General features: G+C 40.5%; 2 protein-coding genes across 9 annotated transcripts in view; one reads left to right on the top strand and one right to left on the bottom strand.

Annotated features, from left to right (window-relative positions):
* LOC139465642 (thioredoxin domain-containing protein 3 homolog) overlaps positions 1-1,180 on the bottom strand; it is a 42,001-nt gene extending 40,821 nt beyond the window's left edge. For all 8 annotated transcript variants that reach the window (XM_071247362.1, XM_071247356.1, XM_071247363.1 and 5 more), the window contains exon 1: positions 1,095-1,180. The gene's annotated coding sequence lies outside the window, so the exon portion shown is untranslated. The remainder of the gene's footprint in view (positions 1-1,094) is intronic.
* A 266-nt stretch (positions 1,181-1,446) lies between these two features.
* LOC139465640 (vacuolar protein sorting-associated protein 8 homolog) overlaps positions 1,447-13,795 on the top strand; it is a 52,511-nt gene continuing 40,162 nt past the window's right edge. Inside the window, exons 1-8 of the mRNA XM_071247346.1 lie at positions 1,447-1,529; positions 4,600-4,668; positions 4,986-5,128; positions 5,859-5,946; positions 6,123-6,155; positions 11,681-11,735; positions 12,073-12,197; positions 13,172-13,258. Coding sequence (XP_071103447.1) covers positions 1,464-1,529; positions 4,600-4,668; positions 4,986-5,128; positions 5,859-5,946; positions 6,123-6,155; positions 11,681-11,735; positions 12,073-12,197; positions 13,172-13,258 — 666 coding nt within the window. The 5' untranslated portion in view covers positions 1,447-1,463. The remainder of the gene's footprint in view (positions 1,530-4,599; positions 4,669-4,985; positions 5,129-5,858; positions 5,947-6,122; positions 6,156-11,680; positions 11,736-12,072; positions 12,198-13,171; positions 13,259-13,795) is intronic.

The following is a 13,795-nucleotide window of genomic DNA, read 5'->3' as shown; positions in this document are numbered from 1 at the left end:
CTAAGTACAATAATCCATGGATACCATGTTGCAAGCTCCAAGGTACAGACAAGTCCAGGCAAAACTGTAGCTCTTTTGGCAGTTGACAAAGCAACTTACCTTATTCGACATAATGCCCTTGGCCCTTCAGAACATTGACAGGGGGTGGGTTGGGGGCGCTTATGATAACCTTACATAACGAGTTACAAACAATTTCAGAGATCGAATGACTGAAGAATTTGATTCTAAATATAATTCTTATTTTCTGTTGCATTTTACTAACTTAAAACCACCTTGCTTATGAGAATTTTACTTCTTATACAAGGAGATTCTTCCTTTCATATTGCTCTTTGAATTTATACTTTTTGTTTTACCACATATACCATATTCATTTCTTGTTTTTTAGTGTAGGTTGATAAAACGCTACATTGTGAATTTATGTTACTTGTACCTGACTCGTAACTCACAACATGTCACACTAATATCAGAGACTCACCGCCCCATTATGTATCTTGTTTGATAGGCATTCCTTAGAAGTTGATAGACGACAAAGTAGACAAAACATTTATGGACAACACCTTCTGTATTACACTGTAATAGCGATGTTTTGGTATAGATCATTATACAGTTGCTTGACAATGGTATAACAATCCATACCGTTTTATGCATTGGGGTTAGCAAATGTTTTGAATTCTTCAGCATTGCATTGAATTTTATCAGTTCAAACACCTAATTTTTGTTTTATTGTCAGCAACATAAAGAGAATTTACAGTGCATAATATAATAGATAACATGACTTTTAATCACGAAATTGTGATAGAGTCTTAGATGAAAAAAATATTTTTACGGCCGGCTTGTAAGCAATTGTTTTACTTGGAAACAGTGACTGTTCTTTTTTTAATTTGATGAAGCAGACTGTAACACCTGAAAATAGCATTAACGAAATATGTTAGATATTGTCAGTTTCACTGTCGTCAGAATCTGGAAACCTAGTAAAAATTGACACTGATCATTGTTTGCAGATGGTTTGCCACCAAATGCAACGATCTGTGGAAATGAAATGTTGAACATGTAAAATTAATCCATGAATATTTCTATTACGAAAGCACACATACCAAGAAATGGATATATTATTGCTTAATGATGAGGAACTCCAAGCTCTGAAACTTCGGCAGTCCTTTTCTCGAAGCTTTGTTTACATGCGTCGTTTGCCGAGTAACGGCAAGTTCCGGAATTCAAATTGTAGATTTGATGTTTGCGGAAAAGGAAAATATAATATTTCATATTGTTTTATAGCTTTAAAACTACAAATTCATATAACATCTATTTAGCAAAGCAAATGTATTGTATTCACTGAAAAATTGTTTGACAAATACCTTAGCTTTATATAACATAAATCAAAATGCGTATTTCATATTTTTGCAACAGTTGAAACATGGGACATAACTCACATAAACAGGAAGTGGCCGAGGAAATGTTAAAAAATGGCAGACGAATTAAGATCAGCAACTGATGTTAGCTCAAATCTTATCAATTTTGACATTGATGAAGTGAGTATGAAGGTTTGCATATATGGCACAACCACCGATGATGTATTCTGTTCATATCTAAGTGCAGGGCTGAGTATGCCTTTGATGAAAAGCGAACTCCTTTCTTTGGCAGGTGCTCGCTGAACTTGAAGAGGGGAGGGGCAGGTTTCCATAAAATAAGTGTCTATTAGGCTAATCAGTACAGGAATCAATTCCATTAAAGTTTTTTTTCCCTAAGGTTACATTATTTCGCTTTTTGACAGTTCTAATATAGTGTCCAAGGAATTTTTAGGTGTTTTTTTAATTAAAAAAACAAAGTTCAATTTCTAAATAGCAGCGTTTTTATGACATGGTACTTGTATACTCGGACCCCATGGTACCGCGGCATTCATCATATTGCGGCATTTGTGATTTCCGATAGTTTACGCGGGACACGCCTCTTGGCAGCTGTCTTATTAATGCTAATCAGTAACCAGGAAGTGCACACTTCGTAAACAATTTCAATTTCCTCGGAATGTTCCGTCTGCTGTAAGTTAGGAGTTATTAATGCGTTGATACATATTTCTGGCATCTTTTGTAATATTGCCTTACCCCCATCTATCAATGGCCAACGATATAACCCGTAGTTCCCAAAGTAAACTTTCTCTATCGACCCGAACTAGATCATCTGCATATTCATGGCGACTAATAAGGTAACGGAAGTTACGTAGTCCGAACATTTTTTCCCGCTCTGTGCCCAGAATTTATTGGGAGATCATAAGGGCCATAATGCCAAACTTAGAAATACGTACTTCACTAGTAACCAAAAGATAAATACATACTTTGGGCATACTAGGAGTGGTTTTTATATATTTATTGTTGACTTTTAAGTTACATTTTTCCATTTTGTGACAAATTATTGTCATCCAATTTTTTTTAAACAATCTTAAAATATCATTTCTGTTATTTTGATGTTGACTTATAAAAATACCTATTGCTGATAACACATTTAGAATTTTACTTGTGCTGTCTTTGCACTTGTCTGGACAAATCACTGATGTCTGGCATGATCATACCAAGTGGTTGGTAGAATTATGTCCTCTTTTTGTCCAATTCGGATCTCCATACACAACTTTTCTCTGTACCGCAATACAATGGAGTTCTCTCCCTTGTAAAACTGAGCGCGAGGCCCGGCTTTTACTCGGAGCTACTAATGTAAATAATGAACTTTTATCAGTAAAATATGCATTGTTAGATCAAATAAATGTCATCTGGTTTAGAGAACACGAATAATCATAAAGATTAGTGAGTGCATTTTGTTCCGTTCAGCATACATGACAAGTACCGCGATACCCCGAGGTTGCAGGCTATATAAAGGAGTTTTTTACACCAGTCACTCATAATGTGAATAACCCAACAAGTTTAACCCTATTATTGCCTGGAGAATTATGAAATAGTTATCAATTATGAAGGTTAATTATTTTCAATCCCAACATTAACAATTAAAGCAAATGCTAATTTATTGTTAATGAAGATATTGCTAATAATTTCCATAAATATCAAGATTAATGAAGAATATTGAGGCATCCTCTCATCATACAAATATAGAAACTTAAATCTTTGTCACTGCTCAATGTATGTAGCCAGGAGTTTTGAGGATGCTCCCGTACAGATATGATCAAGTTGTAGACATTGTGTTATATAGGCGTATTGCAACAGTACATTTGGGAATCCTTAACTGATTACCTTATAGAATTTTATTTATTTACTTTGCTATGTTTTCATCTGAAACATGTTTGTTAAATTCCTTGTTATGCATGTTAATTAAAAGCACACTTAGCAGGCTTAGTGGGTTGCCATTTTCTGATTTTTGATGAATCCATAAACCTGACAAACAATTGTGGTGAAAAAATGATACTATTTGACATGTTTAATACAAACTGTTTATTTCAAATTTAGCTATGAATGTAAATCAACACATAATGTACACAAGAACACATTTACATGTACATGCAGATAACTAGACATTTTCATTAAACAAAAAGCATGAATTGATATAAAATGAAAAATGATAAGCAATGATCATAGCAATGATAACAGGTAATTAATGATCTTGTACATGCAGGACTCGAAAAATCCACTCGCGAGTACACTTATTTCAATTGTATCAATGTATCTATAATTGTTTTCACTAAAATATGCAGGATAATTTGAACCTTAAATACGTTTCCATTTCTTGCAAGTTCATAGCAATAATAATGAAACAAGTGTAACTTATCATAAACAGACGGCATACTTGGCAACTGTCTGTTGAAGAATTAAACAAAAAGTGCATTTGCCCTGCAGTTTTCGAAATTGTTTTTGAAAGAGATGCAATGATATATATTATTTTTGATGTATGCAACTCGTTAATGATTCTCAAATGTCAAAACAAAAGGGAATGATTTTGTAAGGGTAGTGGGTGTTTTTAATCGGGAATGGTGGGGTTCACGAGAAAACACAGGATTTGGTTACCAAACAGGCAAAAAATGAATATATTTTAAAGAAAACAGTATGACTGTAGAAATGAACATAAAATGTTCATGGTTGAGTGACTTTGAATGGGCAGAGATGAATGTAGATGGCAGTGCTGTGAATTATTGTTTACTGTCTGTTTATTAAACCTCAACTAAAAGGCTGATTTCAGATTTTAATAACTCAGAACATAAAACTGTGTATAAAAGGGCAAGTGAAAACGAGAACAAGTACAAAATAATATCTACTTGCTCTGCAGGAACAGTTGGGTCTAAGAAATTTTTTGAGCCCTGACATGTGAACTAAGCATTGAAATGAAAGTTTGTTGTGTTCCGCATAATAACTGTTGCCTCAAACATTTGCAATTTCCAACATCTACATGATGTGAACATGATATAGATTGAGGTCTGATATGGAAATAGCATGCCAGGCATGCCTGACCATGTACATATGACTCAAGTACAAGTAACATACTGCTGGCCTTATTGTTCATTCACCGTCCAAAGACAAAATATTGTTTCAGTTTCAAGTTGACTTCTCTGCAATTGTTATCAATGGAAATCAGATGGTAAAAGATGCATGTTTGTCTTGTTTGCAGCTGGATGATGCTGAGTTGGATCTCCCCGCTGTAGAAAACACACCAACATTGGAAAGCATTCTCAATGAGGTTGAGGTTGTTTTGTTTTGGTTTTGACATTATGTCAGACCTTGAATTATATGTGAAATGATTAATCGCAAGTGTATGAAAAAGAAATTGAACTTTGTTCAGTAGCTATTTGTTGCTATTAGTACACAAATATGTCATGTTTGTTACTTGCCATATCTTAGGCATCTCCACAAGTTTTCATAAGTAATAGCTTCATGATTTCTTATGAAACATTTCATAAATCAGAAAGGAAAATGACCAACCCTGCTGAAAGGTTGTATGCTTTTGTAATTTTGGTCTCTTGAAAACTGTTAACAGTCTTATAATGTCTATCACAGCCAGATGAAACATCCTCCGTCTTGGATGAAGATGAGATCCCTCCCAGTGCCATCCAGCTGTTCAAGGCTGACTCGGGGGAGACTTCCTCTATCAGTTCACAGGACAGTTACCTCAATGACAGACCTCGTCAGCGGCGGGACAGGTGAGTTCTTCTGACATTGTTAGAAGTGTTATGAGTGATTTGGAAAATGCAGAAAAGAAAAAGGTGAAAACTGGAGTGTGTTTTTTTTATAAAAAAAACAAAACAAAATAAAACATTCCTAAGAAATGATATGTATGGTTAGCTTCATCTATTTAATACACTTAACATGTTCAATTAAGATTTAAAAAATACATGTCAGAATTTGATATATGACACAAATGCTTTATAACCAATTGAAATAACATGTAAAATGAAAGAGTTCCTAAAGAATACAGGGCTAGCTAATGGATTCCAGTATATTTTCTTATTCTTTCAGTGCCATGTACAAAATGCTAGAAGCCTAAAAAATAGAAGTGGAAATCTATAATTCTGTCTTGTCTTCATTTGTACTCCAATTCTGGGGTGGTCGGGTAGCCTAGTGGTTAAAGCGTTCGCTCTTCACGCCGAAGACCCAGGTTCGATTCCTGACATGGGTACAATATGTAAAGTCTATTTCTGCTGTTCATGTTATTTATGTTATTTATGTTCACATAAAGGTACCTAGGGAATTGGGTACAATGTGTGATGCCCGTTTCTGGTGTCCCCTGCTGTGATGTTGCTGGAATATTGCTAAAAGCGGTGTAAAACCATACTCACTCACACTCACTGGTACTACACTTCTAAATTGCACGTAAATGTGTTAAATATATAGAATTCATTATGTTAATGATGTTTCCATAAATTATTACAGAGGTAAAAAGATCTCCAAGCCCATTCATGGCTCTGTTCTCAAGCCAAGCAAATTGAAGAATATATCAGCACAAATCCTGTCCGCTGCGGTAAGTTATACCGCCAATTTCTGCCACAGTAATATCACTTATTTACCGTTGTTATGATTCAGCAATTTGACCAGATTCCCTATGTTGGAGTATCCTTTAATTCTGATCATTACATTGTTACTTGAAATGTTCTTGACATTGTACGCTTTGTTGACACCTCCATGTTCTCTTTTCAGGATCGTGTGGATGCAGGGATGCCAACAGCTATAGTAAGTGTACATATGTGACTGATACTGTACTGTTACTAGGCCAGAATACCTTGATCTGGATGTAATTATTCTTCTGTGTAGTCTCGTAAGATACGTCATCGTTCACCCAATGCATTATGTCTCAGTTGTATTTTGATGACACCATTGGACCCATTCTCCACCCCAGCATCACTGTGTAGGTGATGTCTCCATCAGAACTCCTGTCTCTAACATAGCACATAATTTCTCTTGCTCATGAGGGTAATTTGATTGGATGTATTTTTTCAGCATTGCACAATTTGAATCAGGCTCAAAACAAAACTGGCAGCAAATGGTTCCATGATATTTATCATGATAGAATGTACACAGGATAATCAAGGATGTCACTGAGGTGGGAACTGGGTGTTAAAGATGGCTCTTTGGTGTGGATTATGAATGATTAGAAAAAATCAGACTGTCATCTGCTGCCATTTTTTGTTCAGCATGTAATTTCAGTCCAGTTATGGGTTAGAGTTTATTGGAAATTTGTTGGCATTTGTTTTTCAAATTGTTATGTTTTAACTTACCTGACGCTACACCTATAGCACTGTGTAGCGTCAGGTAAGTATAAAGACATTGCATTTAATCAGAAATGTTCATGTTTTGCCTTACCTGATGCTACACAGTGCTATAGGTGTAGTGTCAGGTAAGTATAAAGACATTGCATTTAATCAGAAATGTTCATGTTTTGCCTTACCTGATGCTACACAGTGCTATAGGTGTAGCGTCAGGTAAGTATAAAGACATTGCATTTAATCAGAAATGTTCATGTTTTGCCTTACCTGATGCTACACAGTGCTATAGGTGTAGTGTCAGGTAAGTATAAAGACATTGAATTTAATCAGAAATGTTCATGTTTTGCCTTACCTGATGCTACACAGTGCTATAGGTGTAGTGTCAGGTAAGTATAAAGACACTGCATTTAATCAGAAATGTTCATATTGGTGGTTGGTAGCAAACGAAATAAACACAAGTGATCTCTTCAAAGAATTGTTGATCTGTGGAAATGAATGTAAGTCAAGGTCAATGGCTTACTTTGATTACCCGGTAGATTTCAGTACTAAAAATAATTTAACTGACTGGGAAAAAAAGGACAATTATCATAACTATACATGATCAATTTTGGTTCAGGGGATCCATAAACCAAGTATTACATTAAGTAATACATTACCACTGTTATACCGAGGCTGTTGTCTCCCACAACTGCTCTTAAAGCGAAATCTACCACAGTGATCTCAATTACCTCATGCAGCACGTGCGTTGCCACCTGAGCTGCCATGTGACGCCTTCACTCTTGTCCCTTCGCTTGCCTCAGCAAGACGTACAAAGACTGCTCGGAAGCGTTCCTGTTTCTTCATCCTTTGGTGATATTTATTACTGTTTATTACTTGCATATAAACTGTATCTATTGAGGGCGTTTGCTTTAACTGCGCTTGGAAATATTTTTGTCGCCAAAAGGACATTTTTTTCCCGCCCTTTTCTCAATATACTTTCATGGTGTTTCTTCTGCCTGTTGCGTCTTACGTTGCCCTGTTATAGTATGTTTTGTTTTTTTTACATCACCTATTTCTCTACCCCTAAAATATGTGTATGTTCTATATTAGCATTACTCGTTTATTTTCTTGTGAAAATGTTCGTTGTGAATATTTGTGACGCTTGTTTTGTAACCATGTTTTGTTCTTTGTTTATAGCTTAAACAATGTCTGACATGGACAGCTCGCCGTGCTCCACCCCTCCAATCCCGCAACCAGGAGTTGCGCGGTGTGTCGCAAGTTTCTGTCGTCCCGGGATCCCCACTATTGTTGCCCGCAGTGCAGGGTTCCTTGGGGGAAACCCGGTGCGCCCTGTGCGACGGTCTGGGGGCTGAGGCGTTCGAGCGCTACAGGCTCTACGTGCAGTCTGTCACCACCCCTGTGGTGGCCGGCTCGTCCGGTCAGGGTCCCCTTGCAGCAGCGGCTAGTGTGGTCGAAGGTTCTCCCACGGACCGAGACCAGCGCATTTACAACTGTTTAATCGGTTTAAATGCTTCGCTTGAGTACATCGCCGGGGCTTCGGCCTTTCTTTCCGGCACGTGCCACTTCCTCAGACGGCAAGCATACCTCGGGGTTGGACGCTGCTAACCAGGAGGTCCTCCTTTCGCAGCCTTGGTCTGCACGGACCCTGTTTAACAACAAGATCCCTGGCGTTCTGAAAGAGGCCTCTCGGCACACGCTGGATCTTGTTGGGTCCTTGCATCGACGTCTGGGAACTGGGGGAAGCCCAAACCGTCTAAGGACAGCAAGGGCTCCTCAAGGTGACTCTCACTGGAGGGGTTCGTATGCGGACAGCATCAACTTCGGTTGGCGAACCCGAGTCACTCAGCCCTGGACAGTTGCGCCTGCCGCAGCCTGTCAGGTCCTCCTTTCCTTCCCCGGTAGGAGCCAGACTCCAGACTTACTGGGAGAATTGGGAACAAGTGTTCGACGACCCCTGTGTGGTCAACATGATCCGGTACGGCTATCGGCTAGATCTCGCCGCTCACCGTCGCCCAGTTGGAAGGTTTCTATTCGGAAGCCGATCTTCCCATCCTCGCCGATGCTTGCATCGATTGACCTGAAGGATGCTTATATGCATGTTCCGATTCATTCAGACCATCACAAGTATCTCAGGTTCGTCTTTCAAGGCGAATAGGTGGCACTCCCATTCGTCCTATTTTCCGCTCCCTGGCTGTTAACCCGGTTAACCATCCCCATGGTGGGATTCCTCAACAAGAGGGGTATCAGGCACTTCGCGTACCTGGACGACTCGCTTGTGGCCAATCGAATGACGGACACCCTGTCACGCCAACTCGATTTCGCACTTCGGCTTTTGGAGCAATTGTGGTGGATTGTCAATCTCCCCAAGAGAGAGTTAACCCCATCACCGAACTTGAAGTTCATCGGAGGTCGGTTCGACACAGTGACCCATCGCCTCTTTGTCCCCCCAGATCGGTGGCACAAGATTTGGGCGTTGATTGCCAAAGTCTTAGCGGTGCAACAGACTGTTCACTTTTGGCGACAGCTGTTAGGGCTGGTGAGCTCGGGGCTGTGGTGCGTAGACGAACTAGGTCTTCACATCAATTGCCTAGAGTTCAAGGCAGTGATCAATGCAGTCAATCACTGGAAGCATTGTCTAGTCGGCGCCCGACAACACGACGGTAGCGTCTGATGTGAACAAACTGGGGGGAACCCACAGTCACTCACTCCTCGATCTCCCGTTCGGGTTTTACGCATGGACGCTTATGCTTACCCGCCGATGGCGTTAATACCACTCATTCTAAGCCGGCTCCGAGGAGTCCGCTGTCGAATGTTACTGATCGCACCCATGTGGCCGAACAGATCGTGGTACCCCAACTTGCCACTTCCACTGCCTGTGAGACCGGATCTGCTGATCCACCCTCACACCCATCAACTTCATCCAAACGCAGGGCAGTTTAATCTGCACGAGTGGATGTTGTCACAGAGCGACTCGTCGAGCATCTCGGGCACACGTTAGTATGCATCGTGATTCTAACCAGAAGGTGTATAATGCACACTGGGCTATTTTCACGAAGTGGTGTAGTAAACATCACATTCATTCGCCAGATAAGGTATCTGTGTAGGACGTTGCTCGTTTCATGTCTCACTTACGAGAGAACCGGAAACTCTCCGGGGGTTCCATTGCCAACTATGTCTCGTCTGTTGCTACGGTACGGGACGTTGCTATGGGTACCAGTCTCTCAAAAGAGCCGGTGATTTGGGGCATTATCAAGGGTTTCAAGCAGCAAGATCTTAAAAGGTCCGCCTTCGGGCACCGGTCTGGGATCTCTCCATAGTGTTGAAATCACTTATGGAGGCTCCGTATGAACCCTTGAGTAGTGCTTCGTTCCGGCATGTGACTTGGAAAACAGCATTTCTCCTCTCCTTTGCCCGGCGGCACGAGCGTTGGAAATACACGCACTCGATGTCACCAAGGTTCGATTCGATAGGGGCGACGAAGGAGCGGTCCGCCTGGCCCTGCTCATGGGCTTCGTCGCTAAGAATCAGAAATTTGGCCAAACAGAGAGAGAATTCAGTGTAAGATCACTCAAGGAAATCTTACATCCTGCAGATCACTGTGTCCGGTTAGGGCCCTTAAGTAGTATCTTAAGGCCTCGAATAACGTAGACAAGGGCGCGACCGTCCGTTCATATCATGTAACCCTAATCGGACTGCTGACATAACTCGCAACTTGATTGCGTTATGGCTTCGTTCTGTCATCAATCTGGCGTACTGGTCACGGGGGTACCGGTTGCGGGGTCAAACCTGCACGAGATCAGGGTGCTAGCGGCAACATTTGCCCTACACTCTAATATCTCTGTTTACAGAATATTGAGAGGTTGTTACTGGTGTTCTGACTCGGTATTTACCTCAGAAAGGTTTCCGATGAAGACGTGGAGTGTGTGCGACCTCTTGGGCCGCTGATCGCAGTGCAAGCGGTCATCTAAGGTGTGTGCATAGCGCAGTTCCAGACTCCTCAGGCTTCAGACCTTTGTACGGCGGTCAATCTGGGTCGGCTCCAATGTTCCCACTGTCGTGGGTAACAGGAGGGGGGGGCGGCAAACCAGCGCTCTCGCACCACAGGTGAGGCGGCTTTTGTGTGTTTTGTCCTTTTTTTCTTTTTTTGACAATTATGTATTTAATTGTCCATCATGTGTTCCAACCTTGTAATGCATGCTTACAAATACTGGAATTAGGTCACGCACCTAACGCATACTTTAAGGAGGCTTGCTCTTGGGATATACGATCTGGATGAAATTAATTTCCCTCTTCCCGACTAGTTAACCTGATCTAAGATTCAGCTCACATTGGTACTGTATTCTCATCCGCTGTGGCGATGAAATACCTATCCAATGAGGCAGTTTGGAGTCACCAATCGTTTGGCAAAGACGATTGAGCCTTACGGTATGTGCTTGACAGTGCTTTGGTATTCCTATAGGGTAACGCCAAGCTGTGAGCATGCACATTGAGTGCTTCCGACTTGTTTACTTCCGCTGGTCGGAAAAGGAACAACAAGCAGTCAGGTTTGGATTGTAGCGCTCCCCACCGCCTACTGTGGTAATCAGCCTCGGTATAACAGTGGTAACATATTAATTAATGTAATTTGTAGAATTTTCCTATTCGGAATATTCTATAAGTAATACGTTACCACTTGGCTGATGCCCGCCCGCCCGTCCCCCGAGCACATGCTCTCGCAAGAGACAAGAGTGAAGGGTGTCACATGGCAGCTCAGGTGGCTACGCACGTGCTGCATGAGGTAATTGAGATCTCTGTGGTAGATTTCGCTATAAGAGCAGTTGTGGGAGACAACAGCCTCGGTATAACAGTGGTAATGTATTACTTATAGAATATTCCGAATAGGAAAATTCTACAAAATTAGGAAAACGACACTGTAGCATTTCAGTTGTTACTTTCATGTTATGAGACACATGTGTTTCTCTTTTAGTATTATTTATTTCCCTTCTCTTTCAGACTGTCTCCTCTCTGATTGCTATTGGCACGTCCCATGGCCTGGTCCTGGTGTTTGGTAAGTTATAGACATTACACAAAAATGTAATCTCAGTGGCATGTTTTCTCCTGCTGAAGGCAGCTAGCACCATTCTGGAAGATCAGAAGAGACAACAGCCCTCCCACCAGAAACCAGTTAATGATTATCAAAATGCTGTATCACTTTTAGTTGGACTGTGAATTATGTGAAATTTGAGATGTGAAGGAAAAACATATTGTGTACTTTTGTGTTGTAAATCATTGTCAATGTGTTGCAAGCATCCGCCGGTCCAATACAGTGTTTGAAATGCCCTTTGCCATTTTAGATGCTTATGGATGTATATCTTGTTAATGGAATGGATGTGTGACTTCTTCAGATCCGAAGCAGGTCCTCAAGTGGTGTTTAGGAAGCACAGCCGTCGGGGCTCAGTATGGTGCTGTGTCCTCCCTCAGCTTCAACAAGGACTGTACGAGGCTGCTGTCTGGCTTTGCAAAGGGACAGGTATGCAGCTTGATAATTAACGCTGGCCCAAGACTTGATGCCATTGATGCTGATGCCATTTGCTGGATAACATGAAAAACTATTTAATCATAGGAAACCTTTATCTTCAGTAAGCAGAAATCAGAACAGTGTGGCTTGATCTTGTGTTTAATCTCATTGTGGTCTCACTTTCATAAGTGATCAACTATCACGACCAGATGTGCGCATGTTGATTGCTTACAAACTCCTACAAGAATTGATAGTAGCTTCCTTGAATATATTGGGTAAAAGTATAGATTATAATGATATAAGGGTAACTCTATTTTTCAGGGGATTATCTTTTGCAGAATCCCAAGGTCTTCCATTAACTGCCTGATGAAGGAGGAAAGTTGAAAAGACCGAGGGCTTCTGCAAATGAAAATGCCCTGAAAAATAGCGTTTCCGTTACTATAGTTAAAAACGAATGTCACAGACCCTTTTTTACAAATATGGAAACATCATAAAATAAATCAGATGAAGTCACTATTGAACATCAATATGACGTCACCTATCAACGGGAGTGATAATGGCCTATCGTCAAGCAATATGAGGGCATTATCAAGTTACAGTGGCCCGCTCATTTCTGATAAATACGGGCGGTTTAATGATAATTCTATCCATTTTAGCTATAATACCAATCATAATAAAAATAGTAAACATCATTCATCATCATAGTTCTGACTGCATAGGAACTGATGACTTACACTCAGTGCCAGCTATTAGTATAAAAACGCAATATCATGTGTGTGATTGGTATACATCTTGAGCCCCAGGGTCACGTTCACAAGATCATTAAATGAAGATATTCTGAGTCTTATTAGTGAGGATTACAAACCAAAATTGAAAATTGGATTGATCAGTTCATATTTAGCAAAATTATTTTTCTATGTTTTAGATAGATTGAAAGAACAAAGTCTTACATACGCTGATACTTTATCTTACTTTATCCTGCACAGATTACCATGTGGGACCTGACGACAGGCAAACTGCTGCGTACAATCACAGACGCTCATCCGCAGGGCACAGCTGTACTTCACGTAGAGGTACACAGTGTTTTAGCTTTCAGTCTTTAGTAGCCCACCTACAATCAGAATAGAGATGAGTTCATGATAAGGAATGCTACATTCCATGTACTTATTGTAGAATGTTCGTAGGTTGGAAGGAGAGATGCGTTACCACCAGGATGTTGTAATACCTGCTTTATTGGGTAGAGATCACATCAACTGATTGCAACTAAATGTACTCTGGAAGACACAGTACTATAATTGTAAACAATCTACCCCTGGCAACTTATCACAGAAACGGGGCGGTCGGGTAGCCTAGTGGTTAAAGCGTTCGCTCGTCACGCCGAAGACCCGGGTTCGATTCCCGACATGGGTACAATGTGTGAAGCCCATTTCTGGTGTCCCCCGCCGTGATATTGCTGGAATATTGCTAAAAGCGGCGTAAAACCATACTCACTCACTGACTATCACAGTAACATCAGGACTGTTTTGTTCAAGTTTGTTGATCCAGTTGTATCAAGCAAATAACTTTGCTACCATAGTTACATATTGAGTAGGGTTTAGATTTGTTATGAC

Source organism: Haliotis cracherodii, unplaced genomic scaffold (assembly GCF_022045235.1).
Source record: "Haliotis cracherodii isolate W230 unplaced genomic scaffold, xgHalCrac1.p SCAF_18, whole genome shotgun sequence".
Lineage (NCBI taxonomy): Eukaryota > Metazoa > Mollusca > Gastropoda > Lepetellida > Haliotidae > Haliotis > Haliotis cracherodii.
Note: the sequence above shows the minus strand (reverse complement) of the source record. Positions and strands in the feature narration are given on the sequence as shown.